Raw genomic sequence first — 21,509 nt, 5'->3', positions numbered from 1 at the left:
TCAATCTACTTTGTGGGAGTGGGGGGGAAGCAAAGTAAATGGGGGACTCTGGCATTATTTGTCCAGCTGCGGACAGAAAAAAGGTGTTTTGTGAGTCTTGATGTTTAGTCATGATGAACCTCAGCATCTGCCAGAGGGGAGGGTAACAAAATGTTTGTGTCTTGGGTGAGGGGATTGTTCCACTACCTTCCTTGCTGCCTCAGGGACCCTGGAGGTGTACAGGTCCTGTAGGGAGGGCAGTTTGCAGTCATTGCAGATTGCAGTTGGACAAGAAGTACCCACAAGTACAAACAAAATAGTCTGAGCTTGAAGACCCACCAATAGGCTACACACTATTGTTTTTAAATAAATATGAAAAATTGTTCTTTTTTTTTAAATTTGAGCATGATAAAAATACATGAAGTGTTTGAAGAAGGAACAAACTGCAAAATCTATTCAATCATGTACATTTCCTCAAACTTGAAACTGTAGCTAACAGCAGTGGAATGAATGGTGACATGTGTACACCTGACTGAAAAAAGTGATTTGTATATTTGCTCCCGTCCCCATGTAAAATGTGGAGCCAAAATCCTTGATCCACAAGTGACCTATGAACACTTTGAAATGTGCAGAGCAATGCCACTCTTGTTGTTCTCCCTGAGTTGCTTTCTCTGATATCACCCGCCCCCCCCCCCCCCCCGCCCCCATGTATCTCTCAGCCCCATAGTTTTAGCACAATAACTGAGATCACACCCATCTTCAGTATCCACTGAAAGCGTTAACTTGGCCCTCTCCATCACCATCCTCCAGGCTGTATATCAGGTGTCTCCACCGCAAACAACAGAGTCTGCACTTTAAATTCCCTGAATGAGGACAGGCAGCTATGTTGCAAGACGCCACTTGTTGCAGAGTTCTCAGCAGGGGCTTCTACAGCTGCAACTGGAGGCACCAGAGTGAAAAGAAGACCAAAGTGAGTATTTTGTAAAATAAAGCTCTATAACAATATTAAGCTTGTGATTTTGATTTTACATCCGTTTTCATTTGTCTCATACGTAACCGACACCTTGACCTTTGCAAAAACCCTGATAAGTAGGGATAAGAATTCCACTGGATCAAATCCACTAATGTACAGGAACTGGTTTGGTTTTTACAATCCCGTGTCGAGAAACTAAAGTGCATGCCTTTTGTATTAAGAAAGCAAATAACCCATGAGATGCAGGTGTGATTAACAATGCTGAATGTGTGTTTGTGAGCCAGAACAAACTGACAGGCCCAAACAGGATGGATTTACCCGGATTACAGAAGGGGGGGGGGGGGGTGTAGGATGGATGATTTAGCACAAAAAGAATATGGAGGTGCAAATGACGTGGCGTGCTGTGTGCAGATGATCCAGAACAGAAGGTTGAGTAACTCTTGGTGTTTTGCCATTTTGCACTCAGATCAGATTCCCATGCACAGCACAGACATTTACATATATTAGGTCTTCTTTATTATTTTTACTAGTCATCTAAAAACAGTTTTTGTGTGTGAAACTGGATTTTAAACCTGCTTTTTTATGTTGTTCTCATTTCAGTGTGCATGCTGTTGGCTCTCAGTAGTCGCGCTGGTCACAGTGCTTTCTCTGTGCTGGATCTACATTTGTTTGGTTTCTTTCAATGACCGAGAGGATGTGAACTGGTGAGTGACCACGGACACACAGGACCCCCACACTGGCGCGAGCACAAAACTCAGAATCCTTTCTTTGTATTTTGTTGGTGACCTGTTCTGCTAATATAACCCTATGCTGCCCTCTGTTGTTTCCCTATTAGGAAGGTTTTCACAATACTGAAGCAGTGGGTGAACTGGTTCATGGTGATGGTCATCATTTCTTCAATGTTGTCCACTTACTGCATTCTGCTGCTGGTCAGTAAAAATAAAGATACAGCAGTTTGGTCTTCAGTCCATGGTTCAGGAACATTTGAGCAATTGTTACACAAAATAATGACAGATTTTCAAATTAAAGCAAATTTTCTGGCCAATTGTGAAATATTGCTTTTAATCACGCAGGAAACATTCAAATAATATCCGTCCGTCCATCTATCCATATTCTATACCTGCTTACTCTAATTAAGGGTCACGGGAGGATTCAAATAATGACATATTAAAATATAATTAACCACGAAACATGCAACTATTTTGTAATTCAGTACTATAATTCAAATATTTTGTAATTAACCACTGCGCATTCAAATGCATTGTATTTTTCTACCATAGATTCAAATATTTAGAAAATTATTACCACAAATGCCAAATATTGTGTAATTTTCTGTCATGCATTCAAATATTTTTCTAATGTACTACAATTTTTTTTGACTGTGTATTCAAACATTTTGCATTTTCCTACCTTGAATTCAATTTTTTTTTTTTTTTAACTAGCCCATTGTCCATGGGGATCCATGGGCTCTAGATTGGGTAGTGTTTATAAAATAGGTAGCTGACATTTTTCATGGATGGGACTAAATTATGCAAAGTTTTTATAATGATTTGAACTGAAGGTGCAGGGAATTAAAATGAGAGTTTTGTGAATAATTGTATCTGTTTTTTTGGCACATTTAGTTGATGTCATGTTTTACAACTGGCAAAGTTGAGATGATTCCTTTGTTTAGAGCTTCTCTGGTTACTAGGGACTGATTAATGTGATATCAATGTCCATTGTTCACTGTTCTTACCTAATGTCCCTAATTTCTCCAAAAATATTTACATAAGCATCCAAACGGCAAATGCCAGCTCTCCCCAGTTTCTCCACAATCAAAGATGTACACAGAGGCACTTGGCTTTTAATATAGATTTACCACCATGCATTCAAATATTCTGTCATTTTTCATCCTGCATTCAAATATTTTGAAATTTTTCACAGTATATTCCAAAGTATCACAAAGTGTTAAAATATGTTATATCTTGATGCTTTTAAATATTCTTTAATTTACCACCATATATACAAATATTTTCTGTAGTGAATTCAAGTAATTTGAAATTTACCAACATTTATCATTTCTTTGTACCACTACGTATTCATGTTGCTTTTTAATTCTTAATTTATCATTATGCGTTGCAGGTTTTTGCACTGATTCAAGTTGCCCTGAGAGAACCGTTGGACTTGCACCGACTGCATCAGGTAACTTTAATGGGTTGTACTGTGTAACATCAGTTGTTCCCTATATTTAGAGTTGCATAATAGTTTTTCATGTTGAACATCTCCACACTATCACAATTCTATTCCTGTGCTCGCAAAAATTCTACTGCTATAAACAAAACGTCAGGCCCTTAATAGCTTGACTTGTGTGACATACTGTATATAACAGAGACACAGAACTGTTCTCTCTTCCAAGTCAGCGAGAGTTTGACAATTAGCATGTCAAACTAGTCCATGGATGCTCAGGGGTCCATGGACTAGTTTGACAATAAGCATTTCAAACTAGTCCATGGACCCTCATGGACTAGTATTAATGGTATTTTATGTGTCTGCACCCCAGCAGGGGTGATGGCCAAGTGCTTGGTGCATTTGGTTTCAGTGTGGAAGGTTACTAGTTCAAACCCCACCCCTCCCACATTTCTCCATGTAATGTGGAGTTGAGTCAGGAAGGGCATCCGGTGTAAAATACGTGCCAAATCAACATGCAGATCCACCTTGTATCTACTGTGGTGACCCCGAGTGAAAACAAGGGAGCAGCCAATGGGACTTAACTTACTTTTATGTTTCTGAACCACTGAGGCTTAAAGCAACAGACACAAAAACAGGCCATTTTTGAGTGACTATTTTTATTTGCATTACTATTATTGCTTCTTTTTTTAAGGACGCACCTTTTCAGTCACTGTTATTTTTTTTTTTTTCAAGCTTTAATATATCCTCATAAAACACCCGCTGACCTGTATTAACTAGATGACAGTGTTTAAGATTCTAATGTGTATTTTCCTCTTCTTTTTACAGATTCTTTTATTTTTTGGTGTGCTATTCATTACTTTTGGGGTCATAGGAATTACTGTTGCCTGGCGAATAGCGTGGTCAACTGTTCTCCTCTCACTGCAGGTACAGTGAAGATCTGTTCTCAGATGCGTGTGTGTGTGTGCACATCGTGTGATTTTCACTCTATCTGCTGTTTTTTGGTTTTCCTTGGCAGGCTACAGCTCCCTTTTTGCAGATAGGTGCTGTTGGAGCTTTAACGCTGCTGAGCTGGTTCATCTTCCAGACCCTCCGCAGGGCCCATGGAGCACGTGCGTGTCAGGGCACATAGTGACATGACTCACAAGTAGCTTTAAGCATGCATATTGATCAGTGTCATTTGGAAACTGGGTTTTCAGTTATTAGCTGACTTTAATGAATATATTGAGACATCTTCATCCCAAAAGAAGATGCCGCCTGATCCTGTTTCTCTCTCTCTCTCTGTTTGAGGTGTGGCTCCATCCAGACATGGGAGTGAGTGTCTTCTTCTGAAAGCCTCCTGTCCTGTGCACCAGCGTGGACTCCCAAAATTTCCTGTACATTAGTTTTTGTCAATTGTCAGTAGCATGGCCCAAGCACCCCTTTGAGTCTGGTCTGCTTGAGGTTTCTTCCTCAAATCATCAGAGGGAGTTTTTCCTTACCACTGTCACCTGTGTGCTTGCTCTAGGGGTTGGTAAGGTTAGACCTTACTTGTGTGAAGTGCCTTGGGGCAACTTTGTTGTGATTTGGCGCTATATAAATGAAATAAATTGAACTGAAAAGATGATGTATAGATAGATGTATACATTCAAATTGGCAAATATAATGAGACATATTACTGCTTTTAGTCAAACAACAAAAACAATGTGACCTTCAGCAATATTATTATCTGACCTTTATGGGGAAAAACAACACTCACTGGGTGACGTCAGTTCAATTTTGGGCAGAATTTCCTACCACTACATGTAGCCCCAACTCAGTTAAATTATATTGCATAATGTTCTTTGATTTTGGCCACACATTAATTAGATCACATTTATTAGACACAATCGTGTACAAAACAGAATTGTGATCATGCAGTAAGGATTTTTTTTTCTTTCAATCTGCACACTCTATAAAACTGTATAAGAGAAATATGCACATTGAGGCATTGAACACATGTAGTACTTTTAAAATGCAAAAAATATTGTAATAACAAAATAACTGTGGACATTGTCTGTGTGTACTCATGAGATGATCTCTGTGTCCTCTCCAGGTGCAAAGATCCTGATTGTGGTCATATTTGTTATATTTACAGCAGTTATTTTCCTGAGTCCTCTGATCATTGACTCTCCGTGTCTGACTGAGGTGGATGATTTACCTCCTAAACCACGTCTCATTGGACACAGGGGAGCACCCATGGTGAGCATCTCACAAGCCCTGAAGTTGTATGATGATTTTCTCATAATGTTATCTGTAGATCATTGTATGGAGCTGTCAAAGCTCATTTATTAGATCTACAAATATTCACAACCTCCCTGTGATCAGACCTCTGAATTACTGAAAACATAAACGTAACAATATTCTACTTACGTTATTGCTTATTCAATTGTCAAGTCTATCAGCATGCACTGGTACTGCACATCACCACATCCACCTCACCATGGAACCACCTCAGAGCCTGTAAGGCAACCACCCAGGCACACAATGGATCAATCCTCACCCCTCAAATGTAACACTAGTCTGGCACAGCTAGGTGAAAGCTGGGCATCCCCTTGTCCTTCTCCAGCTGCTGGAGTCCTCAACACTGGGGCACCTGCGTGCTGGATCATGCCCAGAGAAATGCACCTCATAACTAAAATGTCTTAGCTGAGGCACTATCATAATGCAAGTGATACTCCTCATCATAGTTTCAAAGTAACCGCTCGTTTGCCACAAAGTCATTCCAGCAGTAGCCAAGAGATCTAATACCAAAGGCATCCAGTCATTGCCTTAAAGTCACTGGTTACTGTCCAAGTCTCTCAACTATACAGTAACACAGGAATCTCCAGGACCTAAAAGACTTTGACCCTTGTTCTCCTTCAAAGATATCCGCATCGGCAAACACCTCTGTCAAGCTACCTCATGACTCAATCAGCTCGTCCCAGGCATCTGAAAGGCAGACTGAAACCTTAGCGACATGAATGTCACTACCAAGAAATTCTCTATGCGTTCAGTATATAAGAACATAACAGATGCACTTCTAATGGCTGACTCCAGGAAGTTATTGAAAGCCTGGATCTTAGTTTTGATCCAGGACAATTGCAAAAGCAGACACTTTGACTCTTTGCTCAGCTTCTCAAGTGCTACAGTCAGGGTATTCATTCAATGGCGGTCCTAGAGTGATTTACTCCCTGGGCGAAACCCCCCCCCCCCCCCGCGCACACTAACATGACCACCACCTCAGCCCCACCACCCATGAAAACACTAACTTCGTCCAGAACACCCACAATCCCACAAATTAACTCACAACAGCTATTTTCAAGAACAAATTTCCGGTTTTAATGTCTACTGCAATAACAAACACAAAGATAAACAATAATTACTTCAATAAAGTTTTTGAACATAAAAAAAACAAAAGACTCAGTGACTTCACATTACAACTATGTACAGTACAGGTATTTAAGAAAGCACAACTGCACTACAGCACCACCCGATGGTCAAAATATTGCTCAGGTCATTCAGTTTTACCAACAGAGTGCACTTTGCATTATCATAGAGTACCATTCACCATAATGAACAAGACTTAAACCTCCATTAAAGTCGCACCATATAAATAACAAAGAAGTTAAACAATCTGTATATTACAGAATACCATGAAGTGACAAAAAATGTACAAAAAAAGCCCCTATACATTAAAGTAGCAAAAATGGTAAAGCACAATCATGTATCAGAAATAAATGAACTAACCGACAGAGGTAAATTCTATACCCATTACTGTACACATAAGAAGAAATAACAAACACTATTGTGTATCATAAGTAACAGGAAGCAACAAGTGAAGAAGTTAACACTCTTTAAAGGCAAAAATGGCAAACCACAATAATTGTCATAAATAAGAAGTGCAAAGAAGTAAGAGGAAAGTCTATATACAAAAGTTTGCAGGAGGCATCATAATTGTTTGCCACAGTGCTCACTATCCGTGACGTGAAATTCCATCGAGTAGGAGCATTTCCGGGCAACCTTGAGCAGCCTGCAGACTCAAGAAAAGACACCCTCTTTGTGGATTTTGAGAAAAATGTGGCAAACCCAGAGAGTGATGCAAAAAAATATTCTGCACTCAGATAAGCATTTAGCCCCCTGAGACAGAACCAGATTCAGTCTGTGTGCATAGCAATGCACAAACATTGCACTGGGGGCTGTTGCTTTAACTTTGGCCTGCAAACCATTGAGAGCTGAAGCCATGACAGCAGCCAAGGCTTCTTCGTAAGGAAGACTATCAAATGGCTTCGGTCCACAACATTCAAATTGTCTGCCATTATGTGCAGCTTGCTAGCTCGCTAGCTGGGACTGGCGCGAGGCTAGTATGAAGTGTGTCCGCCTGTGAGAGCTTTGTGACGGTGGAGCTGCTCGGTAGGGACAGAAACTGCGATAGAAGTCAGTCTCCAAACACAAGCAGCTACAAAAAAACCCACCAGAAATAGAAGCTTGATTTGTCGCTAGTCGTTTTTAACAAAGAAAATGCCGCTAAGAGGATTAGGAAAGTCTCCGGTTCAACTCAAGAACAGAATGAAAATGAAAAAAAATGCTCCCACGGATGTTTACACCAAAAGATCGCTGATTCGCTCATTTCGCTGTCAATCAAAAAGGGATTCAGCCTCAGACAGATCATCCAATCATCATGCAGAAGCTGAGCGTCCGGGCCAGCCGAGGCCAGCCCACTGCCCATAGACCCCCAGAGACGCTGAGCGTCCAATGGGCGGGACAAAGCCCAGCATTTATCCAATGACTCGTCTCGTTTCGCTGCAGTCTTTGCTTCGCTATTAAACTCTGTGGTCGCTCAGCGTCCACACTGTTTAAAGCACTGTGAAGCTGCGAGAATACGTAAATCAATACATACTTTTTAATTACTTTACTTTTTAATTCTCCTTTTCTTTTTTCGAAATTGGGCACCTGATGGCTTTGATCGTTTCCTATCCATGATTATGTTTTACTCCGTTCCGACCAACTCCTCGTCCAAACATTGAATGATTCCCCCCTCCCCCTGCACAAACTGCACTGTGCAGCGTTGCTCACCTGTCGCGAGAGGTGAGATTGGGGGGGGGGGAGCGCTCTGCCGTAACGTAACCACGACTCCCCCCTGTCAGGGACAACCCCCCCCCCCCCCCCCCGGTTTTATTTATTTATTTATTTATTTATTTATTTATTTATTTATTTATTTATTTTTTTTTTTTTTTTTTTTTTTACCGTTTTTTTCCCCCCCGCACGCTCGTGCCGCCCCATCAAGGTCAGTAAACCTTTTCTTGCTAAACAATAAGCCACTGGTTTCCCCACCCTACAGAATATCCAGCCTACGCATTGAATTACCAAAACTGGTTTAACAGCATGCATGTCATTATCTACGTTCACATCTTTGGAACATTATTTTGAATTTAAGCACATGAATCTTGTACTTCTGTACTTGCTGTGTGCAGCTGGCCCCCAGAGAACACCATGATGTCCTTCAACAGGAGCATAGAATGCAACGTGGCCACCTTTGAAACAGACATACAGCTCAGGTACACAAACACAGCAGTGACAGGAACAGAGCAATGAAAAGGTGTTTTTTTTTTGTTTTTTTTTGGTTTGTTTGTTGTTTTGTTTGGTTTTTTTTTTTTTGACAGTGTGATGATGACATTATAATACCAGTAATAATAAAGATTAGTAGGACTTAAAGAGAGTCACTAAGTAAGTAGGTAGGTTGACGGTCCCACACTTGAGTCTGAGCAGCTTTTCAAATATCCCGTCTTTATGAACACTGGTTGTTTAGCTGCAGCATTTCTGTTGCTCTTGGGTTGGGGGTTGGGGGAGGTGATGGTCTAGTGGTTAAGGTGTTGGGCTTGAGACCAGAAGATCCTCGGTTCAAATCCCCACCTGACTGGAACATCACTAAGGGCCCTTGGACAAGGTCCTTAATCCCCTATTGCTTCAGATGTGCAGTGAGCGCCTTGTATGGCAGCACCCTGACATCGGGGTGAATGTGAGGCATAATTGTAAAGCGCTTTGAGCGTCTGATGCAGATGGAAAAGTGCTAAATAAATGCAGTCCATTTACCATTTATGGTCACCTCACAGAGTTTGGCCTGATTGAGGTTTGGGCCTATAATCACAAAATGCTGAGGGAGTTTTTCCCCTTTACCACTGTCACCAACATTTATGCAGAGCAGTGAGTTGGATTAACATGTCAACCTCGTTTTGATTCCTGATAAGCTACTGGTCTGTGCCCTTGGACAAGACACACTTCATCTTCATTGTCCCCCTGTCCACCCAGCTGTAAAGAATACAGCCTGGCTGGGAAAGTAACTCTAGTGGTGTCACGTCTAGTGGGAGTTATAGTCTCTTATCCACTTCATGCTGTGGTATCCAGGCATAAGCAGCGGCACCAATGGCCCTCAGGGCCTGCATGTTTACAAGACTGTCATCAATGCACTTATCATGGAGTGGGTAAGATCAAGTAACTGGAGTATATATAGCCCCTGGAGGTGACTTGCAATGTGATTTGGCACTACATAAATAAATCAAATTGAATTGGGGATGTTCCAGTTGGAGTAGTACACGTGCCAGTCCATGGCATAATGGTGTCAGGTGTCCTTTTTCTTTCCTTGCTGTCTTACCCCCCACACTGGACCTGGTCCGTACCATCTGGAGGAGCCATTACCTAATAGCTAATGTTAGGTAAGGCAAATTCAAACAAATAACATTAGATAGTAAACTGTAACAAAGGTCAGAAACTGGCTAATGATAGCATTCATCTGTAGACACTTAACACAGTCTAATTCAGAACCTCTGAAGAAATAAATTGCATTACACACGCTAGCTAGCTATGAACATTGACCTACTGACAGCCTTTAATGCTCCTTTAAACTGGATCCTGTTTTGTTTTTTGTTTTTTGTTTTTTCAAACCTAGCAAAGACAGAGTTCCTTTTCTGATGCATGACTCCGGCTCTGGCTTCTTGTTGAGAACAACAAATGTTACAAAGGTGTTCCCTGGGCAAGACTTTAGCCACGGAACCAACCTGACGTGGGAGGAGTTAAAGGGGCTGAATGCAGGTGAATGGTTCCTGAAGGTGAGACTTGCACTGCCTCATTCATCGAGTCCAGATAGGCATTTGCTTCAAGCGCAGGCTGATTTTTGCCAAATGATCTGTTTGATATAATGCGATTTTTTTTATTTTTTTTAGGCAGATCCTTTCCATTCAGTGTCACAGCTCACAGAGGAGCAGAGGGAAATGGCCAGAGGTCAGACAGTACCCTCCTTACGTCAGCTGCTCATCCTCGCAAAGCAGCACAATATCTCAGTGATGTTTGACCTAAAAAGTGACCGGCCTGGACAACAAACATAGTGGACACAGTCAGGACCATCTTAACATCTGGCATCGACCAAAGCCTGGTAAAAACATGCTTCCTATTGAATTTGACTATTCGGACATATTTTAAGTGTTCTCTTTTCCTTTGCACAGATCTTCTGGCTTCCTCCAGCAAAAAGAGAATATGTAACAAAGACTGCTCCAGGCTTTGTCCAAGTCTACGACGATCAAGTTCATATGTTTAATGCAGGAGCAAACCACCTGAATGTGAAATACAGTAGTTTACACGCAACTGAAATCAGGTAACAATGTACACACAAACAGAATAAACCAATATGATTGAGTGGTTCCATGGGACAAAACATGTCTAATTAAACTGTGTGAGACATGCTGAAAAAAAGAGGTGGGTACACAGTGTACCCAAAGAAGAAAGTGTGATGATGTGTGGAGGCTTCAGTGGGCATGTTGATGAAGGGGACAGAGATGAGGAGGAGTTGATGGCAGATACAGTAGTGTTCAGAATAATAGTAGTGCTATGTGACTAAAAGATTAATCCAAGTTTTGAGTATATTTCTTATTGTTACATGGGAAACAAGGTACCAGTGAATTCTCACAAATCCAACAAGACCAAGCATTCATGATATGCACACCTCTTAAGGCTATGAAATTGGGCTATTAGTAAAAAAAAAGTAGAAAAGGGGGTGTTCACAATAATAGTAGCATCTGCTGTTGACGCTACAAACTCAAAACTATTATGTTCAAACTGCTTTTTAGCAATCCTGTGAATCACTAAACTAGTATTTAGTTGTATAACCACAGTTTTTCATGATTTCGTCACATCTGCGAGGCATTAATTTTGTTGGTTTGGAACCAAGATTTTGCTCGTTTACTAGTGTGCTTGGGGTCATTGTCTTGTTGAAACACCCATTTCAAGGGCATGTCCTCTTCAGCATAAGGCAACATGACCTCTTCAAGTATTTTGACGTATCCAAACTGATCCATGATATCTGGTATGCGATATATAGGCCCCAACACCATAGTAGGAGAAACATGCCCATATCATGATGCGTGCACCACCATGCTTCACTGGTCTTCGTTGTGAACTGTGGCTTGAATTCAGAGTTTGGGGGTCATCTCACAAACTGTCTGCGGCCCTTGACCCAAAAGAACAATTTTACTCTCATCAATCCACAAAATATTTCTCCATTTCTCTTTAGGCCAGTTGATGTGTTCTTTGGCAAATTGTAACCTCTTCTGCACGTCTTTTATTTAACAGAGGGACTTTGTGGGGGATTCTTGCAAATAAATTAGCTTCACACAGGCTTCTAACTCTCTTGGCACTTACAGGTAACTCCAGACTGTCTTTGATCATCCTGGAGCTGATCAGTGGGTGAGCCTTTGCCATTCTGGTTATTCTTCTATCCAATTTGATGGTGGTTTTCCGTTTTCTTCCGCGCGTCTGTTTTTTTTTTTTTGTCCATTTTAAAGCATTGGAGATCATTGTAGATGAACAGCCTATAATTTTTTTGCACCTGCGTATAAGTTTTCCCCTCTCCAATCAATTTTTAAATCAAACTACATTGTTCTTCTGAACAGTGTCTTGAACGTCCCATTTTCCTCAGGCTTTCAAAGAGAAAAGCATGTTCAACAGGTGCTGGCTTCATCCTTACATAGGGGACACCTGATTCACACCTGTTTCTTCCACAAAATTGACAAACTCACTGACTGAATGCTACACTACTATTAATGTGAACACCCCCTTTTCTACTTTTTTTTTTTTTTACTAATAGCCCAATTTCATAGCCTTAAGAGTGTGCATATCATGAATGCTTGGTCTTGTTGGATTTGTGAGAATCTACTGAATCTACTGGCACCTTGTTTCCCATGTAACAATAAGAAATATACTCAAAACCTGGATTAATCTTTTTAGTCACATAGCACTACTATTATTCTGAACACTACTGTATGTATCAAGGAAGGTAAAGGGGGAGGTGGCAGTGGATTTTTACAAAAAAAAGATGGTTTGTATGTCAAACTTAAAAAAAAAAAACAAAGTTGTACAATAACATGGAATAAAATATAGAAAGAAAGAAAGAAATAAGGCCTTTACCCTATGCTGCCAGGAGACACAAACATCACTAATATCACACTGAAATTTATACAAAAGACATGTATATAAGCAATGAGTCCAAATATTGGCCTTGGCCTGTGAGCTTCACTTTTAATTAACACAATCCAAACACTTTGTCCTTGGCTGACCCTCAGTCACTCCACATTATGTATAAATGTGTCATATTACTACATAGATTGAAATTTGTGCATGCATCACAAAGTCAGTGTTTGATCTTGACAGGGATCTTCAGAGGAGGAATGTTTCTGTGAACCTGTGGGTGGTTAATGAACGTTGGCTGTTCTCACTGCTGTGGTGCTCAGGAGCTACTTCTGTGACCACCAACAGCTGCCACCTCCTGCAAAAAGTTGACTGGCCGGACTGGGTTCTGGTGAGCAATGTGTTTAATTGTACCTATAGTTGCAGGTAGACAGGCTGTGGTTTTTCACATGATCTTCGTGATGCTTCACACTGAGCTATGCACCCACTCACTGATTCCAGAAGCTTTGGTGCAAGAACATTAGGTGTGTCTTGTGACTCATTGTCTTGGTCAACGATGCGTCAATAGCCAGCAATTGATATATACTCAACAAAAATATAAATGCAACACTTTTGGTTTTGCTCCCATTTTGTATGAGATGAACTCAAAGATGTAAAACTTTTTCCACATACACAATATCACCATTTCCCTCAAATATTGTTCACAAACCAGTCTAAATCTGTGATAGTGAGCAGTTCTCCTTTGCTGAGATAATCCATCCCACCTCACAGGTGTGCCATATCAAGATGCTGATTAGACACCATGATTAGTGCACAGGTGTGCCTTAGACTGTCCACAATAAAAGGCCACTCTGAAAGGTGCAGTTTTATCACACAGCACAATGCCACAGATGTCGCAAGATTTGAGGGAGCGTGCAATTGGCATGCTGACAGCAGGAATGTCAACCAGAGCTGTTGCTCGTGTGTTGAATGTTCATTTCTCTACCATAAGCCGTCTCCAAAGGCGTTTCAGAGAATTTGGCAGTACATCCAACCAGCCTCACAACCGCAGACCACGTGTAACCACACCAGCCCAGGACCTCCACATCCAGCATGTTCACCTCCAAGATCGTCTGAGACCAGCCACTCGGACAGCTGCTGAAACAATCGGTTTGCATAACCAAAGAATTTCTGCACAAACTGTCAGAAACCGTCTCAGGGAAGCTCGTCTGCATGCTCGTCATCCTCATCGGGGTCTCGACCTGACTCCAGTTCGTCATCGTAACCGACTTGAGTGGGCAAATGCTCACATTCGCTGGCGTTTGGCACATTGGAGAGATGTTCTCTTCACGGATGAATCCCGGTTCACACTGTCCAGGGCAGATGGCAGACAGCGTGTGTGGCGTCGTGTGGGTGAGCGGTTTTCTGATGTCAGTGTTGTGGATCGAGTGGCCCATGGTGGCGGTGGGGTTATGGTATGGGTAGGCGTCTGTTATGGACGAAGAACACAGGTGCATTTTATTGATGGCATTTTGAATACACAGAGATACCGTGACGAGATCCTGAGGCCAATTGTTGTGCCATACATCCAAGAACATCACCTCATGTTGCAGCAGGATAATGCACGGCCCCATGTTGCAAGGATCTGTACACAATTCTTGGAAGCTGAAAATGTCCCAGTTCTTGCATGGCCGGCATACTCACCGGACATGTCACCCATTGAGCATGTTTGGGATGCTCTGGACTGGCGTATACGACAGCGTGTACCAGTTCCTGCCAATATCCAGCAACTTCACACAGCCATTGAAGAGGAGTGGACCAACATTCCACAGGCCACAATTGACAACCTGATCAACTCTATGCAAAGGAGATGTGTTGCACTGCATGAGGCAAATGGTGGTCACACCAGATACTGACTGGTATCCCCCCCAATAAAACAAAACTGCACCTTTCAGAGTGGCCTTTTATTGTGGACAGTCTAAGGCACACCTGTGCACTAATCATGGTGTCTAATCAGCATCTTGATATGGCACACCTGTGAGGTGGGATGGATTATCTCAGCAAAGGAGAAGTGCTCACTATCACAGATTTAGACTGGTTTGTGAACAATATTTGAGGGAAATGGTGATATTGTGTATGTGGAAAAAGTTTTAGATCTTTGAGTTCATCTCATACAAAATGGGAGCAAAACCAAAAGTGTTGCGTTTATATTTTTGTTGAGTGTATTAACCAGCAACTTTGGTTCAGTTCTTCATCTGACTTTCAACAGTTTGACCATATATTTGTATTAACTAGAATTAGATTAATAGTATTCACTGACATGAAGACAGTAAGGGTGACAGCAATCTGGCATTTTATTTCAGTGACCTAAACCTAAATGATTGATGTCTGGCTGGCAATTCTGGAATCCACATGTGTGCTACATTTGGTCCAAATGTGAAAGAAGGTAACATTTCTGAGTCAAACATTATTGAGGTACTACATTTGGTAGAACTTGACAAAGGACTTGAGAGCAGTAGGCCATTAAACAAACAGACAGGCATGACATTGACCGCAATAACTGACCATGGGCAAATTTGACCTTTCTGGGCAATAAACAAACAGACCTCTATATGTGTGCCAAGTTTGGTGCTAAAAAGAGTGGACGGGCTGTGTGGAATTAAAATTTGACTTTAACAACCTTGATCCTGTTATGTGCCGACGCGGGTTGAGGAGCGGACCTGCGTCTGACTGAACCCAGCGCTAAAATAACCAGAAAGCGGTTCCAATAACAAAACAATTTATTTTCCCCCTTTTGTGCAATACTCGGTGTACAAACATAAAACGCGTCTGTCTGACGGAGTGAAGGACGGCGCGCTCTCCAGCGCCCAAAGGGATCGAAGCCCGGTGCTTCTGGACTCACGTTCACCGCCAAACACTCCCCAGGTGGACACGACAAACCGACTCTGTGAAGGATAGAAAAGGTGAGGTAAGTCAGCAGCTACAACTAATATCGTTCAAAGGCACACACTATCAGCAACACATTCAGGTCTGAATTTAAGCTTTATGTAAATGAGCAGCTTCTCACAACAGGTGGAGGATCATCTGTCCACACGCCACGGCCGTGAGAAGCAAACTGCACAACTCTCATCAATATTCACATATACTGCGTAACAAAATACCAAATTACTGTTAACAATTATTCAGACAATCAAATCACCTCTGATGTGTGCTGACAGCATGTGTCCCTCACCCGTCCTCCTTCACAGGCACGATGTGTCAAACCCAGGCGCGGTCCTCAGCGTCTCACAAACGAACATTACAAGGTCAAGTTCCCGGCAATTCTGCTTGAATCACACATGGCTTAAATGCAGAACGCCATCTCATTATCTGCTTCAGCTGAAAGTCTTTAAGGTTGCACGTGAGCATCATCCACAGGTGCTGCATATCACGTTGATGAGGGTGAAGGACTCTTCTGCCAGCACCTTCTCCACAGACAATAAATCAGTTTGCATACCACCTGGAGAGCAAAGAAAAGAAAAGAACACCCAAATGTCCAGCCAAACCCCCCAACACACAACAGATCCCACTGACTAACCCTTGGAAAATCTGACCTCCCCTGAGCAATTCCAGAACCCACCTCCATATGTGTGCCAAGGTGGGCACAAATTAGTGTGAAAACCTAAATTTTGGTCTTTTAACCCAGTGATTACGCAAATTTGACCTTGTCTGAGCAATTCCGAAACCCACCTCCAAATCTGTGCAAATTGAAATGTCGTTTGACCTTCACATCAGTGACTGACTTTTGACGAATTTGAACTAACCTACATGTGTGTCATGTTTGGACATTGGAGTGAAACAATGAAAATTTTGATGCTTGACCTTGACCTTTGCCAAAAGAAATGCTTTCAGGGCAATTCTGGGGTTGACAAGTCACCCGCATGTCACGTTTAGTGTAAAATGGCCTCATGACCTGGAAGGAATACAAGAACAAAACGAAAGACAAACGTTTCTCAAATTATGGTGCACTGTAAAAGCCAGTGAGTTAGTTGAACTCAAACCATTTGAGGAAACAGATAGTCTTCAACCATATGAGTTTGCAAACTTAAATGAAATAATTTTCAAAAATTTAATTGTTAAAGATTTAGTACCTTAACAATTTACAGTTAATTAAACTTATGTAAATCAATTCATGTTTTTTCAATTAAAAAGTGTCAAATTTCTGCCTAAAAAAATTGCATTGTATTTTGGATTAAATTTTTGGATATGCTTTATATATATATATATATATATATATATATATATATATCAATCAATCAATCAACTATTTTTTTTTTATATAGCGCCAAATCACAACAAACAGTTGCCCCAAGGCGCTTTATATGTAAGGCAAGGCCATACAATAATTATGAAAAACCCCAACGGTCAAAACGACCCCCTGTGAGCAAGCACTTGGCAACAGGAAGAAACCTCCAGCAGAACCAGGCTCAGGGAGGGGCAGTCTTCTGCTGAGACTGGTTGGGGCTGAGGGAAAGAACCAGGAAAAAGACATGCTGTGGAGGGGGGCAGAGATCGATCAATGATTAAATGCGGAGTGATGCATACAGAGCAAAAAGAGAAAGAAACAGTGCATCATGGGAACCCCCCCACAGTCTACGTCTAAAGCAGCATAACCAAGGGATAGTCCAGGGTCACCCAATCCAGCCCTAACTATAAGCCCCAGCGAAAAGGAAAGTTTTAAGCCTAATCTTAAAAGTAGAGAGGGTATCTGTCTCCCTGATCTGAATTGGGAGCTGGTTCCACAGGAGAGGAGCCTGAAAGCTGAAGGCTCTGCCTCCCATTCTACTCTTACAAACCCTAGGAACTACAAGTAAGCCTGCAGTCTGAGAGCGAAGCACTCTATTATATATATATCTATTATCTATTATATCTATTATATATGGACTACAACAGAATGAAAAATGCAAAATGGCAGCCCATGAACAGAACTTGCAGTTTTTCATAATGGTATTAACTCTATATATATATATATATATATATATATATATATATATATATATATAATATATATATATAATATATATATATTATATATATATATATATATATATATATATGGACTACAACAGAATGAAAAATGCAAAATGGCAGCCCATGAACAGAACTTGCAGTTTTTCATAATGGTATTAACTCAGTTAAAAAGAGTGAATGGAATGCACTGGAAATACATCACCAACACTTAAATGACCCAAAATTTTAACTTTTATGCACTTCAAGGAACTGAGTTGTTATAACAACAATTCATTTTTGAGTTAGTTTAATTAATGGAGATGAGTGATGATAACTTTTTTCAAAGTTTGAGTTACATTAACTTAATTACTGTATTAAAAAAGGAGTGTGTCGGTTTTAAACAGTGTGTAGACCAGTTTATGGACTTTTTTTTCCTGGAGATGTGACATGTATTGACCATGCCGGACCATTGGTTTGTTTCAGCCTCCTGGCACATATCTCATTATATGGATCACAGTGGACCTTGCTTCTCTTCTAATAATGATTGGACTCTTCATGTGTCAGCGGTGAGCTGAGCAGATGTTTGCCGCACACATTCGACTCTATACTACAAAAATATCTGTGAAATAAACGCAACCTGATATGTTTCAATGTTCCCACAGGAGAAGATGGTGTGTCCGTGACAAAACAGGTCTGTAAGGTGAATATAATTATATAGTGCAATCAAAACAGAAACAAGTTATTTTGAACATTTTGACCTTTTTATATTTCTGAATTGTGTCTGAATGAAAAATTCTGTGACCCATCAACATAGAAAGCACAGACTACAGTGACATGTGCCTTTCACATGATGACAATATAGTTTGTTGCTCATTAATGTGGTTATGGTGACAAAATTATTGCTGCCAATAAGGACATTTTGGAGAAAGGAAAAGAATACAGAGAATATCAGAATGCAAGAAATAAACTTTTTTTTAAAAAATCACTGTTTTAACATTTAAAACCGAGTGAGGGACGGATGGAGCGTGAGATCGATAGACGGATCGGTGCAGCATCTGCAGTGATGCAGTCGCTGTATTGGACCGTTGTGGTGAAGAGAGAGCTGAGTAGGGGGGCAAAGCTCTCAATTTACCGATTGATCTACGTTCCGATCCTCACCTATGGTTATGAGATTTGGCTCATGACCGAAAGAACGAGATCGCGAGTACAAGTGGCCGAGATGAGTTTCCTCCTCAGGGTGGCTGGGCGCTCCCTTAGAGATAGGGTGAGGAGCTCGGTCACTCGGGAGGAGCTCGGAGTCGAGCCGCTGCTCCTCCACGTCGAAAGGAGTCAGTTGAGGCGTCCAGGGGGCATCTTTTCTAGATGCCCCCTGGACGCCTCACTGGAGAGGTTTTCTGGGCACGTCCCATTGGGAGGAGGCCCCGGGGAAGACCCAGGACATGCTGGAGGGACTACATCTCTCAGCTGGCTTGGGAACGCCTTGGGGTTTCCCCGGAGGAGCTGGGGGAGGTGTGTGTGGATCGGGAGGTCTGGGCGGCTTTGCTTGAGCTGCTGCCCCCGCGACCCGACTCTGGATAAAGCGGAAGAAAATGGATGGATGTTAACTTGGTGATTTTCTGAACAGGGAGAGAGAAGCAAAGAAACGAGATGACAGCCTGGAATCAGAGAGAACTGTCCCCGTTCTTACCCAGTGCATAGCTCAGACAACTCCAGCAGGTGTTCTTTCATCAAATGTGTCTACACTTCAACAACAGTTCAACTCTGGATATCAGAAAAAGAAGATAAATTTGATATGCTATATAAAAAAATTGATTGATTGATTGATTGATTGATATGTCACACAATGTATATGGATATGTGAATTTTTTTTTTTTTTTACAGAGTCTAAAAGATGTGAATTAAATATCAGCCTGAAACCAAAGGTTGACCATTATTGTTTTTTATATGTCATTGTTTTCTTTGTTTTACAGTCATTCTGAGCCTTTCATATGTGAACATTTCACAAAAACTGTCATATTACTGTAAGTAAAATTGCAGATTGTATCCTAGCCCACTGCACAGTTCCAATAAAAAGTATTGTTGGTTGTGATTTAGTTCAAAGGTCTGTGCTCCTTTCTCTGCCACTGACCAAGGCAGTGTCTCCACATCTGGAGTTGGTCCCCGGGCACTGGTCTGTGGCTGCCCACTGCTCCGAGTGGTTTGACTGTGTGCCTAAATTTCCTCAAAATTCTGCATATGACAATGTGAGGAAAAAAGGGTTTTTTGTTTGTTTGTTTTTAGTTTTTTTTTCAAATTTATTAAAAAAAAAAAAAACTCAAATCACATGTCCATAAGTAGTCACAGCCTTTGCCATGAAGCTCAAAATTGAACTCAGCTGCATCCTGTTTCCACTGATCATCCTTGAGATGTTTCTACAGCTTAATTGGAGTCCACCTGTGGTAAATTCAGTTGATTGGACAAGATTTGGAAAAGCACACACCTGTCTACATATAAGGACCCACAGTTGACAGTGCAAGTCAGAGGACAAACCAACATGAAGTCAAAGGAATTGTCTGTAGACCTCTAAGACAGGATTGTCTGGAGTGGAGTTACTTTTCAAAGTAACTGTGGCAACACTGGTCATTTGGGACCACAGCAGCTCATCTGAGACGGACTCCAACTCCTAAAGCAATCAAAGGGAATAATGTGATTATTAACCATCAGATGACAAAGTAAAACCTCTTAAATCATTCTAAAGTCAGTTTTAAACAGAAACAAGGCGATAATCACTGAGTCACTACTGACGCTTTGAAATGACGGAGGCGCAGTTAACGCAGCACCAGCAGCTCGTCTGGCTGCTGCGCTCTGATCGCTTCCTCCGTCTTTTATGATGAAATAATGCTGAATTCATGTGGAAATGATTGTTGTCCCAAAGCTTCAGATATCTGTCGCTGAGATAGATGATGACTGGAGTGCAGTTTGAAGCAGAAACAAGGTGATAATCGACGAAACGCTGGTGAAGAAATGACGCATGCACAGTGAAGGCAGGGCGGACAGATTTTTAGGGGGAACATTTGGTCGGCGACACCGGCAGTGCCTGGAATAAAATGTGACTCGTCAATGATCATTGATTGAAGCTGGAACAGATCGGATCCGTGTAAACTTTCAACACTAATATTTCAGAATGTGTGGGTGTCAGGCGAAGTTTAATACTTTCCTTAGATAATTTAATGTAAATTAATTTTACTGGCTCCATATCTAGGCAAGAACGGTATTTTAACATGTATTTTGCGAGCTTTTTTCCGTGTTCACTCGCGTATTTACTTCTGCATTAAAAATGCACACAAAAACATTTCACATCCGTGCACTTCATCAGTGTGTTGCCTGGTGTGAAAACGCCGGCTCGCTCTCCGTGAAGGGACGTTCATCATGTTAAGTCGGCAGCATTGCGACTGCGGTCTCTCGTACTCATGTACGGCTCTGGTGACCTCTCTTTCCTTTGGACTTGGTGACCTTTTGAGTCCAATGACCTTGACCTTGTCATTTAAAAAAAAAACTTAATTTGTTAAATTGCCAAAGTTTTAGGAAATGGTACTAAAATTTTAGTGTGAAATTTTTGTCAAGACAACAGTGTCACATTCTGTCACAAAACACTGAAAATAAATTCACTTCAATTCAAAGCTTTATTTAACCAGGAAAAGCTCATTGAGATTGAAAATCTCTTTCCAAGAGAGTCCTGGCCAAGACAGGCAGCAAAAGAGACAAAGTTAAAACAAACAAAAGAGACAAACAGGATAAAACATACATTGATACTCATGAAACGTTGTTAAAATAAGCATCATGTGATCATCTGTCCAATCATCTACAGACTGATGTTTCAGCCTCCAAGTCTTGCTGGATGTAAATGTGATGAGTTTATTTTGTATAAATAAATGCTGTCGTCAGTACACCAGCAAAGAGGCACATTCCTGTCAACATCAGTCTGTTTGTC

The 21,509-nt window shown here is 41.2% G+C and overlaps 1 protein-coding gene across 1 annotated transcript; it reads left to right on the top strand.

The window, feature by feature from the left end:
* The first annotated feature begins 706 nt into the window (after positions 1 to 706).
* gdpd2 (glycerophosphodiester phosphodiesterase domain containing 2) lies at positions 707 to 19,310 on the top strand. The gene is given in 16 exon segments (XM_034181638.1): positions 707 to 949; positions 1,553 to 1,656; positions 1,788 to 1,881; positions 3,074 to 3,133; positions 3,947 to 4,045; positions 4,137 to 4,230; positions 5,193 to 5,361; positions 8,590 to 8,673; positions 10,062 to 10,221; positions 10,336 to 10,473; positions 10,476 to 10,544; positions 10,615 to 10,763; positions 12,815 to 12,962; positions 18,023 to 18,105; positions 18,202 to 18,230; positions 19,164 to 19,310. Coding segments are annotated over 16 exon segments (1,641 nt in total). The 5' UTR covers positions 707 to 862; the 3' UTR covers positions 19,238 to 19,310.
* Positions 19,311 to 21,509: the final 2,199 nt, after the last annotated feature.

The sequence above is a fragment of the Thalassophryne amazonica genome, chromosome 11 (genome assembly GCF_902500255.1).
Source record: "Thalassophryne amazonica chromosome 11, fThaAma1.1, whole genome shotgun sequence".
Lineage (NCBI taxonomy): Eukaryota > Metazoa > Chordata > Actinopteri > Batrachoidiformes > Batrachoididae > Thalassophryne > Thalassophryne amazonica.
Note: the sequence above shows the minus strand (reverse complement) of the source record. Positions and strands in the feature narration are given on the sequence as shown.